Genomic DNA, 25,830 nt, shown 5'->3' with positions numbered 1-25,830 from the left:
GCGGGGCACAGAGACACCGCCCGTGGGGGCGGGGCGCAGGCGCGAGGGGCGGGACGCGCAGGGCGAGGAGGCGGGCACTAAGGGACTGGGCGCGCGGCGCGAGGGGCGGGCACGTGGTGGCGAGCGCGAGGCGGGGCGCGCGACGTGAGAGGGGGCGGGGCGCACGTATCGGCGCCGCGGCCGCGTGACGCGTTTTCAAATCTTCAACCGCCGCAGCCCACTTGTTTTTGCTTTTCCTCTTCCTTCTCCGCGCCCTGGAGCCGGATTCGGCCCCGGAAACCAAGCCGGCGGGTGCGGCCTCTCTACTGCGTGGGTGTGGTGGCCCGCGGAAGGGGAGAGGCGACCGGCGGGTCAACGGGCCTCGAGGAAGCCGAGTTTCCGCGGCGGCCCGGGGCGACACCCTCTCCCGGCCCAGCATGTAGGTGCCGGGCGGCTGCCATGAACTCCGGAGCCATGAGGATCCACAGCAAAGGACATTTTCAGGGTAGGAAGCCCTTCCTCCGTTTGCAGTCCCTTTAATCCTTTCCTCCTCTCCTGGTTCCATTGTTGATTCTAAAGAGTTCTCGCCCTGGGTCTCTCTGCTTTTCTGCCTGACACGTGCGTCCTGCTCTGTGGCCTGAAGGAGGCACGGTTCGGGGAGTAGAGGGATCCCGGCCCCTGGAGCTCTCCCGGCTCCAGCTTCGGCCCCAAATTCCTCGTCGTATGGTCGGTTATAAAACGAGAAGACAGTGTGCGCACCCGGGAACCCGCCGGGGCTCCCACAGATGCTGCGACCCTTGGAGGCTGCAGATCGAGCCTCGGTTTAAAACCAGATGTGTTCAGGGCTTTTCGCTTCCTGATTAAATTGTGGATTTTTGGTCTTATGAAGTTGAAGCAGAGTATTTTATTTCAAACACACCTTTGCTGTTTTCAACATTATAAACAGAAACAAAAGCAAACCTTCGTTTTCAGGCACTTGTTAAGTAGTCCGGCCTCCAAGTGTTTCTTAATACACAGTGTGTGTGTGTTTATGTACAGTGTGTATATGTGGTCTCCTACTATAAACAGGAGTTCTTTAATTTTTAAGCAGTTGTTTGTAGCTCAGATCTGTTTTCAAAAGAAAGAATGAAATGAATGGTGATTTGGTTCTTCAAGTGGACCGTTTAGTCTTTTCAGTATACATTGACTCTTCGTGAAACTTACCCTTGAGCAGTCAGGAACCTTTGAGGATTAGGTCAGTACCAGTTTTGAGTGTTCAACAGAATGCCAGAAGCTCAGTAAGTATTTGTTGAGTAAATACTCCATGGAGTTTACATCCTATGAAAACTTTGAAATTGGTTTCATAAAGTTCCATGCTTTAATGCATAAAACAGGATTAAATGCATGAATATTTCCTGCAAATCAGCTCCTATGAACAATAAACGTTTTGTGACATAACAGTATCTGTTTAAAGACTATTTTGTCATTATCCTAAGTGACACTACAGAGGAAATAAAATGTTAATGCTGAATTAGTAGGATTATATTTTTCCCTCTGTGATATGATTATTACATAAACAAATTATTTTTTAAACAGTAAAAATTTTCTGTCTGCATAAAGCATGATCTAATTCTAATTTTTTAAACAACAGGTGAAATCCAAGTTAAAAATGAAAAAAACCGACCATCTTTGAAATCTCTGAAAACTGATAACAAACCAGAAAAATCCAAATATAAACCTCTCTGGGGTAAAGTATTTTACATTGACTTACCTTCTGTCACCATATCTGAAAAACTGCAAAAGGACATTAAGGATCTGGGAGGGGTAAGTCAAATCCATGGACTTTGATCAAAAAGAAAAACTTTCTAATTTATAATCATTTAAAATTTTCCTTTTGGAAAAAAAAAGGTATAACCATATAGCACCAGGGGCTTCCCTGATGCCTCAAAAGATAAAAAATCTGCCTGAAATGCAGGAGACCCATGTTTGATCCCTGGATAGGGGAGATCCTCTGGAGAAGGGAATGGCTACCCACTCCAGTATTCTTGCCTGGAGAATTCCATGGCCAGAGGAGTCTGGAGGACTATACAGTTGAGGGTCACAACGAATTGGACACAACTGAGCAACAAACACTTTCACTGTTTACCAAGTTTAAATTTTTTATCATCTGTTTATCATTAGTGCAGTCATGTAGCTTCAGAAACCTGACAGAACTTTCAGATTTCTGTCTGGTGTAAAGTTCACAGTGTGAGACATGAGACACCTTGTCCTGGAGGAACTGCTGACTGCCTTTTCATTGTAATGTTGACATGTCCTTCAGATGGCAGGAGCTCTTTGATTGTGATTATTAGGAAGTTAAATATAAATAAGATGGTATTTACAGAACAAGGGAAACCTGTTTAAACCACAAAGATGTAAAATTTCTTTTGACTGATACAGTCTCAAAAGAATGAATGTCACTAAGGTACCACTTTTGGATAATGAATATGGGAAATGTGCTTCTTTTCTACATTATACATTTGAGTAGTAGAAAATTTGGATAAAATTACAAGAATTTTTTTAGAAGTAAGGGTAATACTGGATAAATTTTGTCAAGGTTAAGATTTAATTTCCTGATTCTTCCTGTTTCAGAGATTTCTGCTATACTTTGAGTTTGTGTTGGTTAGCATGAGTAAATCCTGCCATAATGAGGATAAAAACTTGCAGAACATATAAGAGGTTTTTTGGAACTATTTAATCTGTCTTTGAAAAGCTATTCTACTGTTTTGCTGTTTTCTTAAAACATTGTCACACACTTGTCATAGTAGTAGCATGTTATCAGAATAACCATATGACTGCATTCCTAAAGGTTATGTTTTATAACCTAGCACCTTTGAATAAAGGATCCTTGCATTTTAAATAGTAAGTACTCAAGTGTTCAGAGAAGTTAAGTGACTGGCTCAGGGTAGAATCAGCCTAATTTCCAGACTCACATGCTATTGCACCATTCTGTTCCTCTAGAATCCATGGCTACAGTGGGAAAAACTCATTAACCCTGCTGATGTAAATCAGTAATTTTAGATTTATGTTTTTAGCAGTGGAGCTCTTCAAACAAAATCATGTTCAGAAGTCCAATGTATAAAGCCACTGCTCTAGCTAAAAGAACAGTACAGAAGCTCTCATCCCTATAGCAGTTCCTGAGACACTTGCAAGAACCAAATTTTGAATTAACTTATACATTAGATAATAGTTGAGAGTTGGTTTTATCAAATTTTCATCCTAAAATGGTTTGAACTAGGCCAATGAAATGAAGAGTGTATTTCCCCAGAGCTGTGGATTTTGAACTGAATTTGATTATTCTTTAATTTTTCTTAAAAACTCTTAAATTCTGATCTTCCCAACACACTACGATTTCTGTCCCTGGCACAGTACTGTTTCTATCACTGAAAAAGACTGTTAAGATCTCAAATGTGAACTATAAAGAAACTTTGACTTCCATACACTTAAGTTTTAAGATTCAACTCTAAGAAATAGTTCCATAGATATTCCTTGAAAGGATTATGCTTACTATTAATTTTTATAATTACCTAAATCCTTTATCCATTTGTAATTTATCCTGCCTCAGGCTATTAACAGTGTTAGTCTGTTTTAAAATGGTCTATGCATTTTTTTCTCTCATCTTAGTAATGAAAATATCTGGTTCAGTTGCTCAGTCATGTCCAATTCTTTGTGACCCCATGGACTGCAGCATGCCAGGCGTCCCTGTCCATCACCAACTCCCAGAGCTTGCTTAGACCCATGTTCATTGAGTCAGTGAAAACATCTAACTAAATACACTTTTTATTTGGAGAATACACATCTTACAATTAAACACTGAGAGCACATCAGGAAAGTCTGACATAATGGGAAAATATCTTGAATAGTGGAAAGGAAGGCTGCTATTGCAAAACCAACCATGTAAAGGCCCATGTCTAAACACTGGACTAAAATAAGAGAGTTGGGAAAGAAAAGAGATTTAGGGTCAGATACCTTACCATATCATGGACTTGAGGATAAAGTGCTTGTTTTTGATGTTCAGTGTAACCTTTGAGTCATTAGAAAATAAATTGTGAGTTTGTACTTTTAAAGACCTAGATTCAACAATAGCTAATAAAGACAAAACTAAGTTAATGGTACAGGACCCAGTATTAAGTATTTTGGTAGATTCAAAAATGAATCTGATACCTAGTCCACCTGCAATTTCTAATCAAGTAGAGATGGCATTGTTACAATTAATTGTTATATAACAGAATGTTAAAAGGGAAAGATTATTTCCAACTGAGGAACTTTGGAGGCCATTGTACGGATACAATTTAAACTCAGCTTTGAAGATTGATTATGATTTGAGCATATGGAAATTCATTCAGAAATTATTCCACCAGTGTTTCCCATATGGTAGCACTATTTAAGATGATAGGGATGCAAAAATTAGGTATAGTCTAATCTTCTAGGAATTCTCAGCCTATAGGAATATCAGACGCCTAAATAAATAAGTTGCAGTATAACATTGTCAGTGCTTTATCAGAAATTATGTAGAAATTGCCATTAGAATACAGAAATGGAAATTATTAACTCTGCCTTTTACAATTTATAGCAATGATAAAGTTCGAGCTGAATCTTGAAAGCCTAATAGGAATATACCAGGGAGAATGAACAAACTAAATAGAAGAAAGAGCATACATAAAATATATGTGTGTGGTTTGAGCAGCTGTTAATAATAGAGTATGACTTGATCTTGGGATTTAGATGGGGGAAACAGCAAGAAACAATGTTACATTGGGACCAGACTATGAAAGATACTTTGTTCACTACTAAAGAGTTACAAGAGGTGTAGGAAATGGAAAACCAAAGGAAATGTGGGTACTAGCATAATGAGTCGGACAGGACTGAGCTTCCCTTTCACTTTTTACTTTCATGCATTGGAGAAGGAACTGGCAACCTACTCGAGTGTTCTTGCCGGGAAAATCCCAGGGACAGGGAAGCCTGGTGGGCTGCCGTCTATGGGGTCACACAGAGTCGGACACGACTGAAGTGACTTAGCAGCAGCAGCAGCATGACAGACATACAAACCAATGCAAAAGAAGAGAGAAACTAGAAATCCTCTCATATAGTCACCTGATTTTCATCAAGGTTGCCAAGACCATTCAATGGGGAAAGGCTAATCTTTTCAACTTATGATGCTAGGAAAACTGAATATCAACATGCAGAAGAATAAAGTTGTACCCTTACTGTACATTATACGATGTAGTTAATTAAAAATGGATCAAGACCTAAAACGTAAGAGCTAAAACCCATAGAGGAAAGTATTGGGGAAAATCTTCATGATACTAGATTTGGCATTGATTCCTTGACTATCATACCAAAAACACAGACAACAAATGAAAAAAACAGATAAATTCGACTTAATAAAAATGAGGTTTTGTGCATCAGAGGACTACTGTCAAGAGAGTAAAAAAGACAGCCCACATAATGAGAGAAAAAAATTTTGCAATTTTTTTCTGTTTGTAAAATCTGTTGATGGATTAATATCCAAACTATAAATAATTCCTACAATTCAACAAAAATCAACCCAGTTAAAAACTGAGCCAAGGACTTGAGTAGACCTTTCTCTAGAGAAGATATGTATGAATAGCCAATAAGCACAAGAAAAGATGTGCTACATCACTGCTCAGTGCAGTTCAGTCGCTCAGTCGTGTCTGACTCTTCGCGACCCCATGAATCGCAGCACACCAGGCCTCCCTGTCCATCACCAACTCCTGGAGTTCACTCAGACTCACGTCCATCGAGTCTGTGATGCCATCCAACCATCTCATCCTCTATCGTCCCCTTCTTCTCCTGCCCCCAATCCCTCCCAGCATCAGAGTCTTTTCCAATGAGTCAACTCTTCACATGAGGTGGCCAAAGTCCTGGAGTTTCAGCTTTAGCATCATTCCTTCCAAAGAAATCCCAGGGCTGACCTCCTTCAGAATGGACTGGTTGGATCTCCTTGCAGTCCAAGGGACTCTCAAGAGTCTTCTCCAACACCACAGTTCAAAAGCATTAATTCTTTGGCGCTCAGCTTTCTTCACAGTCCAACTCTCACATCCATACATGACCACAGGAAAAACCATAGTCTTGACTAGACGGACCTTTGTTGGCAAAGTAATGTCTCTGCTTTTGAATATGCTATCTAGGTTGGTCATAACTTTCCTTCCAAGGAGTAAGCGTCTTTTAATTTCATGGCTGCAGTCACCATCTGTATTGATTTTGGAGTCCAAAAAAATAAAGGAAAATGCAAATCAAGACCCCAGTAAGACAAACATAGAAAACCAACTTAAAATTAAACAAGTTCCTATTGTATAGCACAGGAACTATATTCAATATTTTGTAATATACTATAATAGAAAAGAATTTTATGAAAAGAAGATATATATGAATGTGTAACTGAATCACTTTGCTGTACACCACACACTAACACAGCATTGTAAATTAACTATATGTCAGTCAAAAGAAGCAATGTGTTACCACCTCACATCCATTAGGACAGCCACTGTCAACATAGGTGTCAGTGAGGATGTAGAGAAACTGGAACCCTTGTGCACTGTTAGTCAGATTTAAAATGGTGCAACTACTATGGAAAACATGTTGTTTCCTCAAAATGATAAAGAAAGGAATTATCATTATGATGAAGCAGTTCCACTTCTGAGTATATATGCAAAAGAACTGAAAGCATCTTGAAGAGATAATTTATATACCCATGTCCGGAACAGCATTACTCACAGTAACCAAAAGGTGGGTGGGGGGGGACAAATATTAATAAGCAGATGAATGCATAAATGTGGTTTATACATACAGTTCAGTCGCTTAGTCGTGTCTGACTCTTTGTGACCCCATGGACTGCAGCATGCCAGGCTTCTCTGTTCATCACCAACTCCTGGAGCTTACTCAAACTCATGTCCATTGAGTCTGTGATGCCATCCAACCATCTCATCCTCTATCGTCCCCTTCTGCCTTCAATCTTTAACAGCATCAGGGTCTTTTCAAATGAGTCAGTTCTTCGCATCAGGTGGCCAAAGTATTGGAGTTTCAGCTTCAGCATCAGTCCTTCCAATGAATATTCAGGACTGATTTCCTTTAGGATGGACTAGTTGGATCTCCTTGCAGTCCAAGGGACTCTCAAGAGTCTTCTCCAACACCACAGCTCAAAAGCATCAATTCTTTTCGTGCTCAGCTTTCTTTATAGTCCCACTCTCGCATCCATACACGACTACTGGAAAAACCATAGCTTTAACTAGATGGACCTTTGTTGGCAAAGTAATGTCCCTTCTTTTTAATATGCTGTCTAGGTCATAGCTTTTATTCCAAGGAGCAAGTGTCTTTTCATTTCTTGGCTACAGTCACCATCTGCAGTGATTTTGGAGGCCAAAAAAGTAAAGTCTGTCACTATTCCTGATGTTTCCCCATCTATTGGCCATGAAGTGATGGGACCAGATGCCATGATTTTAGTTTTCTGAATGTTGGGTTTTAAGCCAACTTTTTCACTGTACTCTTTCACTTTCATCAAGAGGCTCTTCAGTTCTTCTTCGCTTTCTGCCTTAAGAGTGGTGTCATCTGCATGTCTGAGGTTATTGATATTTCTCCTGGCAATCTTGATTCCAGCTTGTGCTTCTTCCAGTCCAGCGTTTCTCATGATGTACTCTGCATATACGTTAAATAAGCAGGGTGACAATATACAGCCTTGACGTACTCTTTTTCCTATTTGGAACCAGTCTGTTGTTCCATGTCCAATTCTAACTGTTGCTTCTTGACCTGCATACAGATTTCTCAAGAGGTAGGTCAGGTGATCTAGTAGTTCCATCTCTTGAAGAATTTTCCACAGTTTGTTGTGATCCAGACAGTCAAAGGCTTTGGCATACTCAGTAAAGCAGAAATAGATGTTTTTCTGGAACTCTCTTGCTTTTTTTTATAATCCAAAGGATGCTGGCAATTTGATCTCTGGTTCCTCTGCCTTTTCTAAATCCAGCTGGAACAGACGGAAGTTCTCTGTTCACGTACTGTTAAAAGGCTAGCTTGGAGAATTTTGAGCGTTACTTTGCTAGCATGTGAGATGAGTGCAGTTGTTTAGTCGTTTGAACATTCTTTGGCGTTCCCTTTCTTTGGGATTAGAATGAAAACTGACCTTTTCCAGTCCTTTGGCCCCTGCTGAGTTTTCCAAATTTGCTGGCATATTGAGTGCAGCACTTTCACAGCATCATCTTTCAGGATTTGAAATAGCTCAACTGGATTTCCATCACCTCCACTAGCTTTGTTGGTAGTGATGCTTCCTAAGGCCCACTTGATTTCACATTCCAGGATGTCTGGCTCTAGGTGAGTGATCACACCATTGTGTTTGGAATATTATTTAACATTGAGAAGGAATGGAATTCTGTTCCATGCTACATCATGGGCAAACCTTGAAAACACTGTTACATGAAATAAATAAGACCCAAAAAGATAACCACAGGATTCCACTTACATGAACTACCTAGAATTGTCAAGAGACTTCCTTCATGGCTTAGCAGTGAATCCATCTGCAATGCAGGAGATACGGGTTTGATCCCTGGGTGGGGGAGATCCTTTGGAGAAGGAAATGGCAACCCACTCCAGTATTCTTGGCTGGGAAATCCCATGGACAGAGAAGTCTGGCTGACTACAGTCCATGGGGTCATAAAAGAGTTGGATACAACTTAGTGACTAACCAATGACTGAATTGTCAGGTTCACAGAAATAGGAAGTAGAGATTAAAAGAGATAAAAAAGGCTGGTGGGAGGGGGAAATGGGGAATTACTGTTTAATGGGTACAGTTTCAGCTTACAATGATGATCAAGTTCCAGAAACAGATAGTTCAGTTCACTTGCTCAGTTGTGACCGACTCCTTTCAACCCCATGGACTGCAGCACACCAGACTTCCCTGTCTATCACCAACTCCCAGAGTTCACTCAGACTCACATCCATTGAGTCCGTGATGCCATCCAGCCATCTCATCCTCTGTCATCCCCTTCTCCCGCCTTCAGTCTTTCTCAGCATCAGGGTCTTTTCCAATGAGTTATTAGAACTCTGCTTGTACTTTCTCAGGACTCAAGGCTTAGAATAATACAGCATAGAAATTTAGAAAATATTGAAAATGTTTCAGATTGACATTTCCTATTGTGCCCAGCATATGAAACAGTTAATGGTTTATATGAGTTCCTTAAAAATATTTTTTTTCCTTTAGCGAGTTGAAGAATTTCTCAGCAAAGATATCAGTTATCTTATTTCAAATAAAAAGGAAGCTAAATTTGCACAAACCTTGGGACGAATCTCTCCTATACCAAGTCCAGAATCTGTGAATACTGCGGAAACCACATCACCTCATCCCAGCCATGATGGAAGTTCATTTAAGTCTCCAGATACAGTAAGTCTCTGAAATATGCTTTGAGACTCTGAAAGGCTATGAATGAGTGAGTGAAAGTTGCTCAGTTGTGTCCGACTCATTGCCACCCCATGGACTCTACAGTCCGTGGAATTCTCCAGACCAGAATACTGGAATGAGTGGCCTTTCCCTTCTTCAGGGGAACTTCCCAACCCAGGGATCGAACCTAGGTCTCCTGCATTACAGGTGGATTCTCTACCAGCTGAGCACAAGGGAAGCCCAAGAATACTGGGGTGGGTAGCCTATCCCTTCTCTAGCAGATCTTCCCTACCCAGGAATCGAACCAGGGTCTACAGCCTTGCAGGTGGATTCTTTACCAATTGAGCTATGAGGAAAGCCCCTGAAAGTCTATAGGATGTTATAATTAAGAGTGGGCTGACAGCAGAGTTCACCTAGGTAGAATATCTACATTAAGTGTATCTACATTAAATGTGGCTTTCCAGTTGTCAATAAGGCTGCTGTTGTATATAGAATGGTGATTTTTTTCCTCCTAATAATACTTATACATAGTCTTACTCCAGGGGGCTTCCCATGTGGTGCAGTGGTAAAGAATCTGCCAGCCAATGCAGGAGACACGGGTTCAAGCCCTGGGTTGGGAAGATCCCCTAGAGGAGGAAATGGCAACCTACTCCAGTATTCTTGCCTGGGAAATTCCATGGACAGAGGAGCCTGGCGGGCTACATACAATACATGGGGTGGCAAAGAGTTGGACATGACTGAGTGAGCACAATCATACTCTGATTCCTAAAATACATCCTTGCATTTAGTGATGACTTATGTTTAGAGTAATTTACAACTAAAAGATGACAGCAGGTCATTTTTAAAAGAAGGAATAGACACCTCTGTTTGTTTCAGAGCATGGTAAACAAACAGTAGCCCAGGGGCCAAATCCAGCCTGCTGCCTGTTTTTTTTACAGCATGCGAGCTAAGCATGGAGTTTACATTTTCAAATGGTTGGGGGGACATTCAAAAAGAATACTTTGTGACAAGTGGCAGTTAAATGAAATTCAAATTTCGTTGTTCATAAATAAAAGTTTTATTGGAATACAGACATACCCATTCGTATAGGTATTGACTGAGTGCTTTACGGCTATAAAGGTAGAGTGGGGTAGTTGCAACAGAGACTGTATGGCCTGCAGAGCCATATGAACATGTACTGTCTGGCCCTCTAAAGAAAAAGTTTGCCAACCCCTGGTCTAGATTTACCGACGTCACTTCAGTTAGGTCACTCAGTCGTGTCTTGACTTTTTTGTGACCCCGTGGGCTGCAGCATGCCAGGCTTCTCTGCGCATCACCAACTCCTGGAGTTTACTCAAACTCATGTCCATCCAGTCAGTGATGTCATCCAACCATCTCATCCTCTGTCATCCCCTTCTCCTCCTCCTGCCTTCAGTCACATCACTACCACTCAGTTGCCAGTAAGTTGTAAGATACAGTGAAGGGTAAATTAAATTGATATAATTGGTTATGAAAAGCAAAAGAGATTGGAAAAATACTGTTTATCTCATTTTAAAATTGAAATTAATTAAATAATTTTAAATATCGTCCCCATCTTACCTCATGTAGCCATTTGGGAAGCAGGGACACCTGGAGGCAGGGAAGAGAAATCACTTGGGAAAAAAGAGACAAATATATAGAAAAAAAAAATCAAAGAAGAAGAGGCCTAGGAAGCCTCATACATTCTTTCAGGTCATGCTTTTTTGAGGAACGAGGTTGTACAACAGTGACTAGTTCCAAATTAGCTCCTGCTGATGGCATCTCAACCAATTTTCCTAATGTCTTACTTAAAACTGAAACTGTAAGAACCAGGATATCCAGTCTACTCATATCATTAGGTCTTCAGTTAAACTAGAAATTAAAAATGTAAGCTTACATTTAATTACAGGCAGAATCTCAAATCAATCTATTTTATTTGTACATTGAATAACGTTTACTACAGAACTGACCTTGGATCACATTCAGCTGAGTTCAGTTGCTCTGCTTGAAGAAACAAACTTTTTCATCAGAAATCTAATTGCAAACAAAGACCCTAAGGAGATCAGTTTTTACCATATTTACACTGATGGTTATTAAGACTTGTGTAAATAAAGTATGTGTATTTTAAAGCTCATATTTATATTAAAATTTATTTTTAAATTTTATCTACTTGCTTTGGTCATTTTGTCTTTTTAAAATTTTTTCCAGTAGGCACTATGTATAACTATATGTTTGGTTGTTCTTTGGTCTTTCTATAGGTGTGTTTGAGCAGAGGAAAATTGTTAGTTGAAAAAGCTATCAAGGACCATGTAAGTAGGGATTTTAAAAATTCACAGTGTTCTGTTACTTCACTGAAGTGTAAAATAGAGATGTTCCTGAAATCTTCTTTTCCTCATTTTTAATAGAAAAAGCCTAAATATCAGCATGTGTCTTGTTTATAAGAACAGAATCTGCTTTTCATGAAGAAACACCTCCATCATGTGGCCTTTTAAAGTATTACTGGACACTTCTGAAGCTTGTGGCATTCTGTGATTTAAAACAAAATAATTTCTTGAAACTATTAACTGTAAGGCTACAGGGTACATTAATTGTCAAGAATATCAGAGTGTATTAATGGTTTTAGAAATTCCAGAAGGAAAAACTGATGTCTTCATTGTTATTGTAATTGTGTAGGGTCTGGTCTGAATAACCATAAGTGACATTAAACTTCAATAATATTTTTAATTTAGCTCATTTAAAATAGTAATTTCCTAGAAAATTTATCAAACTTTTTTTTTTAACAGGACTTTATTCCTTCAAACAGTATATTATCTAATGCCTTATCATGGGGAGTAAAAATTCTTCATATTGATGGTAAGGATTTTATTACTGTTTTTGAGAGTATTTTCTATAAGTGTCTGTCTGTCTCTTGCTTCCTAATTTTAGATAGTGAGAGTTTTAATAGCAAGACATACCTGTAACATTAATTCTTTCATCTAAATTTAGTACAATTTTAAGAAAGTAGCAGTGTTTAACTCCAAAGGCAAAAATGCTAATCTTAAACCCTTCTTTCTTTTAAAAAAGACATTAGATATTACATTGAACAAAGGAAAAAGGAATTGTATTTACTCAAGAAATCAAGCACTTCTGTAAGAGATGTGGTATGTTATTTTCCTTAATTTTTAAACTAATTAGAGAAAATGATTAAGCTTGGTTTTTAGTTATGTATCTGTAAACTTTTTTGCCAAGTGGAAAATATTACTGCCAGAATATTCTAGGGGTAATCATGTATACTATATGCATGACTCTGTTATCTGAATAAATTATTGCATATCACTTTAGGATTTACTTACATGGTGAAAGTTGTTTCAGGGATGGTGGCATAGTTTTATTTTCTTCTTTGATGGCTGCTGCTGCTAAGTCACTTCAGTCGTGTCTGACTCTGTGCGACCCCATAGATGGCAGCCCACCAAGCTTCCCCGTCCCTGGGATTCTCCAGGCAGGAACACTGGAGTGGGTTGCCTTTTCCTCTTTGATGGCTACTGGAGCCAAAAGAACAGATTTTTTTGTTCATTCTGAAGGAAAACACCATGCCTGACATATTGCATGAGAAGCTCCTAATGTGTATAATATACTCCTTTCAGGAACACAAATAAGGAGGCTTACTGATCAAGTTCTCTAATCTCTGTCATATAGTATGACTGTCTGGGCTAACCTCAAAATATTTGTTAAACAAATGTGTTGGGCATTAATGTCTGTTAGACCTAATGCTCTACATTTTCTGTTTCTTCCCTTTTTACTAGCTTCCTTGACAAAGCCTCTGTATAGAATCATGCCTTCATGATCCTTTAAAACAAACCTCTTCTGTCCTTTAAAACAAATACAGTAAAACCTTCCTTGACCTCACATCCCTACCTACTGTTTAATCTTTATGTCATCCAGACACTTGACATTTCCACTTTTACACTTCCCATTCGCTTTTCAACATGGATGGTACAAAACTGCTGACCAATTTGGCATTTTAGGTGTGCACTTTTAAAAAACCAGTCATATTGGTTCTCTATGCTACTGTTCACTTCCTCCTTGAACTTATTTTCATCTGGAACTTCTCTCATCCCTTTGCTTTCTCATAGTTCTCCTATCTCAGAACATTCTTTGTGGTCTGGTTTTTCTTCACTCAATCGTTAAATGAATCTAAATGGTAAAGAAGTTTTACAGAAGAATGTATATAAAGACATGAAGCCATATGTAAGGTGGCATGTTTGGGAAATTTTCTGTAGTATAATACAACCTGATCTTTGAGTATGAAAGTGATAAGAAATGAAGCTAGAAAGGTTAGTAGGTTTAGATAGGTCTTTGTACGCTACATAGAGTTAGATTTTATTTTTAAGAGTTTGGAACATTACTGAGAAATAACTAATAGAAGAGGAATCTGGTTGGATAGGTATTTTGGAAGGATCCTGTGATAGCCAATTAACGATATTTCCTTGCAAGACTGATCATTTTACTCCCATAGTTATACCTTTTCCAAAAATGCAGTAGAGTTGGAAATCATACAGTATGTAGCCTTTTCAGATTGGCTTCTTCACTTACTAATAGGCATTTAAAGTTCCTCCATATTGTTTTGTTACTTGATAGCTCATTTCCTTTTGTGGCTGAGTATTCCACTGTCTGGATGTGCCACAATTTACCCATTTACCTTCTGAAAGACATGTTGGTTGCTTTCAAGTTTGGCTGCCTGTGGCACCTTTACAGCTGCAGTTTCTTAACTGGGGTCCACTCTCATGTCAAAACTTGGGGGAAAAAGAGGAAATAATACAGGGATTCCCTTTGTACTCTTTGGACAGCAGGAGCCTCTTTCCTGGCTCTTTGTAGCCAAAAAGATGAGGTTTGTATAGGAGTTACAGCCACTGACTCTGCTATTGCTGCCAATCTCAGGACTAGAGGTTCATTCTTCAAGAAGCATTGCAAGAGAAAAGAGGGTAGGAGAATAGAAAATATATCCCCTATCCCCTTAAAGATAATTTTGACTTCCTTCTGCAGTATACCTACTTTTGTTTACTTTTAGTCCTCAAGTAGTAGTTCATTGAATTTTGTACAGTTTTTATTGTCATCACTTCATATGGGGAGTGACCATATAGAATATATTCCATCTTGACTAGAATCAACAGGCTAATAAATTTTTTAATAATTCTTTGATGAGTTTATCATCACAATGGTTTTGCTGAATAAGGGCATAAAAATAATTAACATGACTATTTTTAGATTATTCTGTTAACCATGCTTTTTCTTTATTGGTTGATTTCTTTTTGTGAATATAAAAACAATTATAGCTAAAATGCAAGGTATGTGTTGGGTGTACTGTAAAAGTAAGCTTGGGTTACTAAGTTCCATACTAGTGGTTAAGATCTTTAATTCTTGAATGATCTTTGTTTCCTTTCACTTCTTTGGTTGAATTGATTTTTAAAAGCAGCTTTTTCTCGTTTTTTTCCCCCCATGAAACTACAGTAATCAGCCTTCCTTTGTATAGTTCTTTTTCTATATGTTTTTTTAATTTTAAGGATATTGAACAGTGGCAGTACCCATTTTCCCTTTTCAAGCCCAGTGTTTTCACTATATATTTATATTTCCCCCCACTCCAGGGGAAGAGAGTAGGTGTTGGCACTCAGAAAACAAAAAGTAAGTATTTTGATTTTCTTAAGTGTGCATGTTTTGCTAGAAAATAGAACAAACACAAAACATCTACTGAAAAATCATGTAACCAACCCTTTAAATGACTTATTCAGTGGTTCGTAGCCTTTTCCCCATGGCTGTCTGGTGAAGCCTGTGGGCTTTTGTTAGAATAATTTTTTGTAGCCTACCAGGCTCCTCTGTCCATGGGATTTTCCAGGCAATAGTACTAGAGTGGATTGCCATTTCCTTCTCCACATTATGTTACTAAGAAAATAAATTATATTGAAATTCAGTTATCAGAATATTTTTCAGTATACAATAGTTACATACTTGTTTTTATTACACGTTAAAAAGTTCTACCAGATATTATAATTGCTACTGTAATTCGGTTTTTAAATGATGACTGTAAATGATGCTTTGAAATATTTGTAGTAACTAATATGATATGGAAATGTTTCAACTGGTATCAAAATTAGAAGCACTGCTAATACTACTGTGGTCCTCTTGGTTATGTGCAAAATTGAAGGAAATGTTGAATTTAGGTTAGAGACTAGTGAACATGAAATTCAAATTTTCCTTTTTTTAGCTCAAAATTCTCCTGAATTCTACTTATAGATCCTTTGAGGGATCCATTCAGTTTAAGAATTTCAGAATATAGACAGAGAGTTTGTTATTTTGGAAATGGATTTATAATTATAAGATACCTTACCTGAAGCTGAAAATTTCAAACTGAAGTGAAATGGGTAATGAATACTTAGTTGGATTATTTTAGCCCGAGAAGTTTTGTTAAAAAATTTAAAAAAATTTGGGTGTGTAAATACCTAATATCATACTTTATATATTCCCAAGCAGGTAGACTCAAAAAGCCTTTTGTAAAGGTGGAAGATATGAGCCAGTAAGTATCTTGAATTCAATCTGTATGATTTAAAAGGAGAAAATATTTGAATAAAGGAGAAAATCTAATTAAGCTATTTCCACTAATATTCTTAGGTCCCTTTATGTTAGATCTACGTGATACTAATATGCATGTGGCACAGTTTCAAAAAGTAGCATTAGGGCAGCAGTGGAGCAGACACAGAGAGCAGACCTGTGGACACGGTAGGAGGAGAGGAGGGAGAAAGGGAGATCTATGGAGAGAGTGACAGGAATTTACAGTACCACATGTAAAACAGATAGCCAGTGGGAATTTGCTGTATGACTCAGGGAACTCAAACAGGGCCTCTGAGACAGGCTGAAGGGTGGGGCTGGAAGGAGGTCCAGAAGGGAGGGGACGTGGGTGTACCTATGGTTGATTCTTGTTGATGTATGACAGAAAACCACAAAATTCGGTAAAGCAATTATCCTTCAATTTAAAATCTTTTAAAAAGCGTTAGTTACTTTGTGCTTGAGGACTGAATTTAGTTTCAGTAGGTTTTAGATAATAATTACTTAAAAATATAGTTTAGAGCAACCATGAGACCATCTCATTTTTCAGTACTTCAAATAACCCTTCTCTGGCTGAATGTAATACCATATGATTTAGAACTATTACTTAAAGATTGCATTTACATTTTTGAAAAAGAAATTATTAGTTACTACTTGGAAATATAAAATCTGACTATAACATGTAAAGTTGATAGTTTTCTTAAACTCATTCTGAACCTCTGTAATATAATCTTGATGAAGACTACAGACATAAGTAAATTAATTCGGCATGGGAGAATTAGATTTCTCTTAACATTCTACTGCTCATTTAGACACGTGATTAATTCTCTTGGGTACTCACTGAGGTGACAAAGATACATTGAACACTTTTTATTAAATGTGCTTGCTGTGACAGAAAAGTACAATTTAAAATTAGGCCTAGAGAAGCATCAGTAAGTAGAAAGACAGCCCATGTTCATGGATTGGAAGATGTCAGAACTACCCAAAGTGATCTACAGATATAGTGCGGTCCCTATCAAAATCCCAATGACTGTTACAGAAAGAGAAAAATCCATCCTAAAATTCATATGGAATCTCAAGGGACCCTGAACACCAAAAGTAATTTTGAAAATGAAGAACAGAGTTGGAGGTCTATACTTCCTGATGTCAAACTTACTACAAAGCTGTAGTAATCAAAACAGTTAGGTACTGACATACAGACAGATGTATGAACCAATGGAATAGAAGAAAGAGCCCAAGAGCAAATCTTTATATGATCAAATGATTGTGGACTAGGGTGCTGAGAGCATTCAGTAGGGAAAGGACAGTCTTTTTAATAAATGGCATCGAGAATACTAAATAGCAACATGCAGAGAAGAATGAAGTTGAACCCTTACTTTATGCAATATATAATATTAACTCAAAATGAATCAGAGACCTAAAACTATAAAGCTTTTGGATAAAAAACCATGAGTAAGCTTTATGACATTGGAATTGGTGCTCATTTCTTGGATATGACACTAAAAGCAGAAGCAAAAAGAACTAAATTTCACTACATCAAAATTACAAATTTCTGTGCCCAAAGAACCTAACACGATGAGAAGCCAACCTATGGAAAAGCAGAAGAAAGTTGCAAATAATGTATCTAATAAGATGTTAATATAAAGAACAATAGAAAGTCAAATGACCCAGTTGAAAAATGGGCAAAGTTCATACATTGATTCAAAGATATACAAATTACCAACAGGCATATGAAAAGTTGTTCAACATTACTAATAGTTAGAGAAATGCAAATCAAAACCACAGTAAGAAATTGGTGAAGTTGCTTCGTTGTGTCCGACTCTTTGTGACCCCATGGGCTGTAGACCACCAGGCTCCTCTGTCCATGGGATTTTCCAGGCAAGAATACTGGAGTGGGTTGCCATTTCCTTCTCCAAAGAAATCTATTGCCTCACAACTGTTAGGATGGCTACTGTTTTAAAAAGAAAAAACAAGTATTGGTGAAGATGCGGAGATACTGGAACTCTTGTGCACTATTGGTAGGATTATAAAATGGTGTAACCACTAAGGAAAACCATATAGAGACTTCTCAAAAATTCTGAACTGTATGATCCATGAATTCCACTTCTGAGTATATATATCCAAAAGAAACACACAGTTTTGAAGAAGTACTTATACATGCATGTTCAGCACTACACTATTCACAATAGCCAAGAGGCAGAAGCCACCAAAATTTATTCATCAACAGATGAATGGATAATATGGTGCGTGTATGTGTGTATATATATATATATATATATATATATATATATATATACACAATGGAATATTGCTGTGCTTAGCCTTGCTCAGTCATGTCTGACTCTTTGCAGCCCCATGGACTGTGGCCCACCAGGCTCCTCTGTCCATGGAAATCTCCAGGCAAGAATACTGGAGTGGGTTGCCATTCCCTTTTCCAGTGGATCTTCCCAACCCAGAGATCAAACCCAGGTCTCCCGCATTGCAGGCAGATTCTTTACCATTTGAGCCACCAGGGAAGCCCTCAATGGAATATTATTCACCTTTAAAAAGGAATGAAATTTTGATACATACCACAATATGGATAAACTCTGAAGACATTGTGCTTAATGAAATAAGAGGAAATTACTGCATGATTCTACCTAATGAGATAACCTAGGCAATGGCACCCCACTCCAGTACTCTTGCCTGGAAAATCCCATGGCTGGAGGAGCCTGGTAGACTGCAGTCCATGGGGTCACTGAGAGTCTGACACAACTGAGCGACTTCACTTTCACTTTTCACTTTCATGCATTGGAGAAGGAAATGGCAACCCACTCCAGTGTTCTTGCCTGGAGAATCCCAGGGTCGGGGGAGCCTGGTGGGCTGCCGTTTATGGGGTCGCACAGAGTCGGACATGACTGAAGCGACTTAGTAGCAGTAGTAGTGTAGTCAGATTCATAGAGACAAAGTAGAATAGAATGGTGCTTGTCAAGGGCTGGTGGAGAAGGGAGAATGAAGAGTTACTTATTTTATTTATGGATACAAAGTTTCAGTTTTGAAAGGTGAAGAAAGCTCTAGATATGAACAGGTGTTAAGAATCTGAAAACATTGTGAATATATTTAATACAACTGAATTGTGTCCTTAAGAATAGTAAATAGTTGGAATCAAGATTGCCGGGAGAAATATCAATAACCTCAGATATTCAGATGACACCACCCTTATGGCAGAAAGTGAAGAGGAACTAAAAAGCCTCTTGATGAAAGGGAAAGAGGAGAGTGAAAAAGTTGGCTTAAAGCTCAACATTCAGAAAACGAAGATCACGGCATCTGGTCCCATCACTTCATGGGAAATAGATGGGGAAACAGTGGAAACAGTGTCAGACTTTATTTTTTTGGGCTCCAAAATCACTGCAGATGGTGCCTGCAGCCATGAAATTAAAAAGACACTTACTCCTTGGAAGGAAGGAAAGTTATGACCAACCTAGCTAGCATATTCAAAAGCAGAGACATTACTTTGCCGACTAAGGTCCATCTAGTCAAGGCTATGGTTTTTCCAGTAGTCATGTATGGATGTGAGAGTTGGACTGTGAAGAAGGCTGAGCGCCGAAGAATTGATGCTTTTGAACTGTGGTGTTGGAGAAGACTTGAGAGTCCCTTGGACTGCAAGGAGATCCAGTCAGTCCATTCTAGAGATCAGTCCTGGGTGTTCTTTGGAAGGAATGATGCTAAAGCTGAAACTCCAGTACTTTGGCCACCTCATGCGAAGAGTTGACACATTGGAAAAGACTCCGATGCTGGGAGGGATTGGGGGCAGGAGGAGAAGGGGACGACAGAAGATGAGATGGCTGGATGGCATCACAGACTTGATGGACGTGAGTCTGAGTGAACTCCAGGAGTTGTTGATGGACAGGGAGGCCTGGTGTGCTGCAATTCATGGGGTCGCAAGGAGTCGAACACGACTGAGCGACTGAAATGAACTGAACTGAACTGAAAGATAGTAAATTTCAACTGATTTCTATTGTTTGTTTCAGACTTCAGATGAATTATATGATTTTAAAATATAAGACTTAAAGCATGTTTTCTTTCATCATAAAGATTCTCATGTGTTTGGTTTTTTACTCTTTTAGGCTTTATAGCCCATTTTATCTTCAGCTGACCAATATGCCTTTTATAAACTATTCTATTCAGAAGCCCTCCAGCCCATTTGATGTAGAGAAGCCATCTAGCACTCAAAAGCAAACTCAAGTTAAACTAAGGTTGGTTTTACCTTCAAACAGTTTTTAATCTTTTTAATAAATACTTTAAATAATTCATTTAATGCTGTGGAGGGGGGCGGTGTGTGAGTGATCACTATTAAGGTTTCTCCTTTGGATATTTTAATGCCCCTTTGCTAGATTTAAAGTCTGAATTTTTTTCACTGTGTCACATTTAGACACTTTAGATTGGGGTTTGAGAGGAGAAGCTAAAAAATATTTATAAATAATTAAAATACATTGTTTCTCTTCAGTGATGAGATAATTCTCCTGAATAATCATTAATTCTCATTTTGCTGCTTAATTTCTTAAAAAGAAAAATGGTTATAAGTATTTGTTTATATAAATCTCTGCAGATTATAGCAGATGCTGTTTAAAGTCTAGGACTGTAAATTTTGTTTTTTTAAGTATTCCCTGTGTTCAGTAGTTAATCTTTTACCATGTATTTCTATCAGGATCCAAACAGATGGTGATAAATATGGTGGAATTCCAGTTCAATTCCAGTTAAAAGAGAAGAAGAAAAAGGGATACTGTGAATGTTGCTTGCAGAAATATGAAGATCTTGACATTGTAAATATGATTTTGTATTTAGCGGGTTGATGTTTCTAAAACTATGAATAATATTTGCTGTATAAATTTTAGCTTATTCTTTTGATTGTGGTTGGTAGCTTCGTAATTATGAAGTAACATATACTTAATTTTAAGAACCCCAAGTGGGGAAGTATATATTGAAAAGTCATTTTTATCCAGTCAACAAATATTTATTGAGCGGTTACTATGTACCAGTCACTGCTCTGAGTGAAAAGCATCATACGAAAGAGACCAATTCCTGATCCTCATGAAGATTACATTCAGTGGAAGGGGAGAAAGAGAGGTAACCATAGGATAAAAGAATAGTGAAGTATAGAGAGAGAACATTAGATCAGTGCTATGAGAAAGCAGGAATAGAAGATGTTGCTGTTTTATTTAGAGTAAACAAGGAATTCCTAATAAGGTGATCTTTGAGTAGAGACCTGTGTGACTTCGAGGGGACAGACTTGTGAATATTGAAATAAGCAGTGCAGAAGTGGTAAAATAAACTGATGGGATCAAAAAACAGATGTTGGTGGACTAAACAATGGTAGTAGAAGTGATCAGACATGGTGAGACTGTGGATGCAATTTAAGCTGGGGCCAGGAAGGCTTGCGAATTGGTCGGATGTTGGGAGAGAGAGGAGATGACGGGCCATGGCTGTGAGGTGCAGCATTTCAGTCCTTAGCAATTTACAGATGGGCAAGAGATTACTGATGGGAGGATGAGAAGAAAGTGGAAACTTTTTTTGCAATAGCAGAAAGAGAAATAGTTGAAAATGTATATGGGATGAAGAGAAGGTGGGAACAATTACAATTTGTAAACTGATAAAAAAAAGCAAAATAGCTTTGGATCCAGGCTAGCCCAGGTTTGAATCCTGACTTCCTGCCTATGTGACTTTAGACAATACCTGGCACTGTGCTTGTTAAATATTAGCTGTTATTGTTTGAATGTTAATTTTTAAAATAATAGGTAGGTCTGTTTTGGTACTTGGTTTTGGTAAAAGATAGTGGGAAAGTTGAGAAAAAGTACTTGAAATATCTGATTCATAAACTACCTCTCTCTTCAGACTCTAAATTCAAGTTTGTTTTATAACGGAAGTTTGTGTCACATTTTTGTGTTCAGTTTATTTAATAAAGGAGGAAAACAGTTTTAAATTATTTTTAATCAGAAGCTGAACTTTCTCAAAAATATTTTGTCTAAGTTTTATCTCAATACACTGAACTTGTTGACTTTGTTCTTGACCACCCTTAAAATGAAGAAGACTGTCTCGGTACTCTCTGTCATAAGTACTGGGTAATGGAGATCATTATTTGCTTATCTCAAAAATGTTGTTTTTATTCCCAGCATTAGTTGTACTTTTTTTTTTATTTATCTTCTAGATTCTTCTTTTGGGTTCTTATATGTTAAATAACATTTCATGTATTTAATATTTTATAAGGTTTACCTAACTTACTACTTGGTGGTAATTATATAAGGATAAAATAATGTAGTAAAGAGAAGTCTTTCCAAAAATATTAGCATACTCTAAATGCTCAGTATTTCTGTTTTTCTTCAGCTTTATTTCATTTTCTGATGTAACTCCCTCATTTTCAGTTCCCTTAAAACCACAAATTCATTAGTACTTGATTCTTCTCATTGGAAAATGGAAGACTGAAAACCAAAGTAGTTTTAGTGGTTTCTGAGAAAATAACTTTTATTCTACTTATTTTAAGTTCTGATAAAGGATATTTGTTTGGAGTAGTTATTAGAAACTTAATTTTAAGGGCAAGAAGATACTAGAAAACCTAAACAAAAAAGCATCTATTACTTTAAAATATAATTATTATATACTTTTTTGTTTTAGCATCTTCTGAGTGAGCAACACAGAAACTTTGCACAGAGTAATCACTATCAAGTTGTTGATGACATTGTATCTAAGTTAGTTTTTGACTTTGTGGAATACGAAAGGGACACGCCTAAAAAGAAAAGGTAATTTATCAACCTAAGTTTTAAGACTATCAGACTATTAAACTAAAAATAAATCCAAAGTTTTCTGTTCTTAGAAGGATTATAATTTCAGGATATAAATATGGTTAATAACTTATTACTTGCACCACCAAAAGTGCTTACCTTAGATTACTTTTAAGGCTCTCTTCTTAACATAGTCGAAAAGAGGAGTTGGCAAAAAATACAAAGAATTGTTTTAGGCTTTGTGAACTACAAGATAGCTATTGCAGCTACTCAGCTTTGCCTCTATACAATGAAAGCAGCCACAGACAGTAAGTAAATGGGTGTGGCTATGTCCCAATAAAACTTTTATTTGAAAAATAGATGGCACACTAGATAGATTTGGCCCCCCATCTAGACCATCTCCTTGGACTCAAAAAATAGAACTTTTTGTTATTCTTAAGGAGTTTTAAGAAATTCTTCTACTTCTGTTAAATCTTCTTTATACTTTTACTAGATATTTCTGCTCTGCTTGCTGATAAAAGTTGTGTCAGTACCTTTAATAAACATTAAGTGTGAATACAGTGCTGTTCAATATACAGTAACTGTACATGACAAACTAAGCCTCATTAAGATTATACCAATAAATCTAAAATTTTTTAAAATGCTTTCATGTGGATATACCCTAGAATTGGTAATAATGCAATAGGTTATTTAGTTCTTATATTTGGTTTTAGACCAATCATAAAGGCATAAAGACTACTAAACATCATATTTCTGTAACATTCAGAATGATTGCTCATGACTGATTTAATAAAATATTTGGGGAGGAAGCATATCTTCAACTATTAAAACGTATATAGGCTACGGTAAGAATGTGGAATTTCCTAAAAACTCATTCTGCAGCAAAATCCTACACTAGTACTTATACATAAAGTGGTTATTCCTTAATCAGTATCCTATTACCTGCACAGTTTTTATCTCTACAGGCAAGTCACCTAAACATCTCTGGACTTGCAAAGGAGAGAGTGTTGTTGGACTAGTGTTTTTATATTTTATATCCTCCATTTGTTCAAGAGGAGTCTTAAGTGAAAGTATCAACAAAATAAGTAGAAAAGGAACCATTCTGGTTTTGAAGGGGCAGTTGGAATTCTGTATTTTGCTTCATTATCTATAACATGTATAACATAATTAGTGAGCTGTTGTAACCACATGGCTCAGTGGTAAAGAATCTACCTGCCAATGCAGGAGACATAGGTTCAAGCCCTGGATTGGGAAGATTCCCTGGAGGAGGAAATGGCAACCTACTCCAGTATTCTTGCCTAGGAAATCCCATAAACAGAGGAGCCTGGCAGGCTACAGTCCATGGGGTCACAAAGGGTAGGATATGACTTAGTGACTGAGCACGCACACACAATACAAAATAGCATCTCAAGAATATTAAGAGGCTCTTTGAAGAGGCTTCCCTAGTGGCTCAGACAGTAAAGCGTCTTCCTGCAATGTGGGAGACCCAGGTTCAATCCTTGGTCTAGGAAGATCCCCTGGAGAAGGAAATGGCAACCCACTCCAGTACTCTTGCCTGGAAAATTCCACGGACAGAGGAGCCTTGTAGGCTACAGTCCATGGGGTCGCAAAGAGTTGGACATGACTGAGCGACTTCACTCCCTCATGAAGAAGAGAGTTTCAGGTCAAATATGTGTATGAAACTTAAGGACTACTAATTTGTCATGTTTAGAAGTATGTTACAAGGTTTCTGGTTCATTATAATATAGAATTGTTATATTTAAATATAAATAAATCAAAATATAGAAGTTAAGAAAATTTTCAAGATAATAAAAAAATTAGGAGCAGATCCAGATCCCTTCACTATCATCTTTCTTTGATTTATATTGTCAAAGCAGTTTTAAATACCAAGTTCAAGATACTGCTTGCCTGTGGTAGAAAGTGGAAGAATGTGGATAAGGAGTGGCACACTAGAGTTTTCAGCTATATCTGTGAAGTTTCATTACTTCAAAACATCTAAAGCAAATTTGGCTAAAGGTTAAGAGTTCTATATTTTTGTAATGTTTCTTAATTAAATAAGTTTCATAAACAGGTTTAAAAGATACTCAAAGAGTTTTGATAGCAATTATTTTAATTTTTTTCTTTTTTTTTCTTTGAAGAATAAAATACAGTGTTGGATCCCTTTCTCCTATTATTGCAAATGTTGTGAAAAGGTCTGGAACTAAAGAGCTGGAATTGCTGCATAATTCTCAGAAAGACTCCAGGGAAAATGTACATATGAGGGAGCAGGGTTTCCTGTATAAAGAACCTGTTCAGGAACCTGAACAAAAGTCTGTGTCTTCTTCAGAACATACCCTCCACCATTCTAGTGAACTGAGAGAACTTGATGATAAAACATCTCATAAATGTTCCATGTTAAATCCAGCTGAAAATAACATAAAACAAAATTTTACACCTCTGCCTCCATGTAAAAATAAACAAGAATGCATTCTTGATGTTTCTGAACACAAATTAATTTTAAATGAAAGTGACTTAGAAGTGAAGGTAGATCACTGTCCCTGTAGGCCACAGACATCTGTACAAGTTTCTAATTTCAATACAGATGATAGTGTATCGCAACGGAAACAAAAGTCAGATACTGTGCTTTTTCCAGCAAAGGATCTGAAAGAAAAGGACTTTTATTCGGTATTTCATCGTAATTCTGATCTGTTAGCAATAAACAGTTCACAGGAGCACCTAACAATTTGGGCAGAAATTCCATCTGAAAGCCCTCCTGAGGAACCCAACACGTGTGACATCAAGAGTATGGATAGTTTGCCTTCTGGTAAAATCTGTCGGAAAGTGAAAATACCATTAGGAAGAAATAAAAAAGAAAACCTGGAACCAAATGTGGAGTTAGATAAGAAAAGAACTGAATTTCTTACAACACAAGAAGAAAACAGAATTTGTAGCTCACCAGTACAATCTCTACTGGATTTATTTCAGACTAGTGAAGAGAAATCAGAATTTTTGGGTTTCACAAGCTATACTGAAAAGAATAATATATGTGATGTTTTAGATATTTGGGAAGAGGAAAATTCAAATCTGTTAACAATGTTTTTCTCTTCCCCTTCAACTTCTACATTTACTGGCTTTTAG

General features: G+C 37.6%; 1 protein-coding gene across 2 annotated transcripts; it reads left to right on the top strand.

Moving 5' to 3' along the window:
- The first annotated feature begins 370 nt into the window (after positions 1-370).
- On the top strand, positions 371-25,830 carry DBF4 (DBF4-CDC7 kinase regulatory subunit). 2 transcript variants are annotated; one of them, XM_068973114.1, is made up of 12 exons: positions 371-484; positions 1,610-1,782; positions 9,209-9,388; positions 11,641-11,691; positions 12,166-12,235; positions 12,446-12,522; positions 15,004-15,040; positions 15,884-15,929; positions 20,065-20,193; positions 20,646-20,760; positions 22,607-22,731; positions 24,852-25,830. In XM_068973114.1, exons 1-12 carry the CDS (start codon positions 439-441, stop codon positions 25,828-25,830), a joined length of 2,028 nt encoding a protein of 675 aa, XP_068829215.1. In that variant the 5' UTR covers positions 371-438. The 2 variants fall into 2 exon arrangements, with proteins under 2 accessions (XP_068829215.1, XP_068829216.1); XM_068973115.1 differs by lacking the exons at positions 371-484; positions 1,610-1,782; positions 11,641-11,691; ... (2 more) ...; positions 15,004-15,040; positions 15,884-15,929 and having other exon boundaries at positions 9,375-9,388.

This window comes from Capricornis sumatraensis, chromosome 5 (assembly GCF_032405125.1).
Source record: "Capricornis sumatraensis isolate serow.1 chromosome 5, serow.2, whole genome shotgun sequence".
In the NCBI taxonomy this organism is placed as follows: Eukaryota; Metazoa; Chordata; class Mammalia; order Artiodactyla; family Bovidae; genus Capricornis; species Capricornis sumatraensis.
This window is presented reverse-complemented; position numbering and strand designations above follow the sequence as displayed.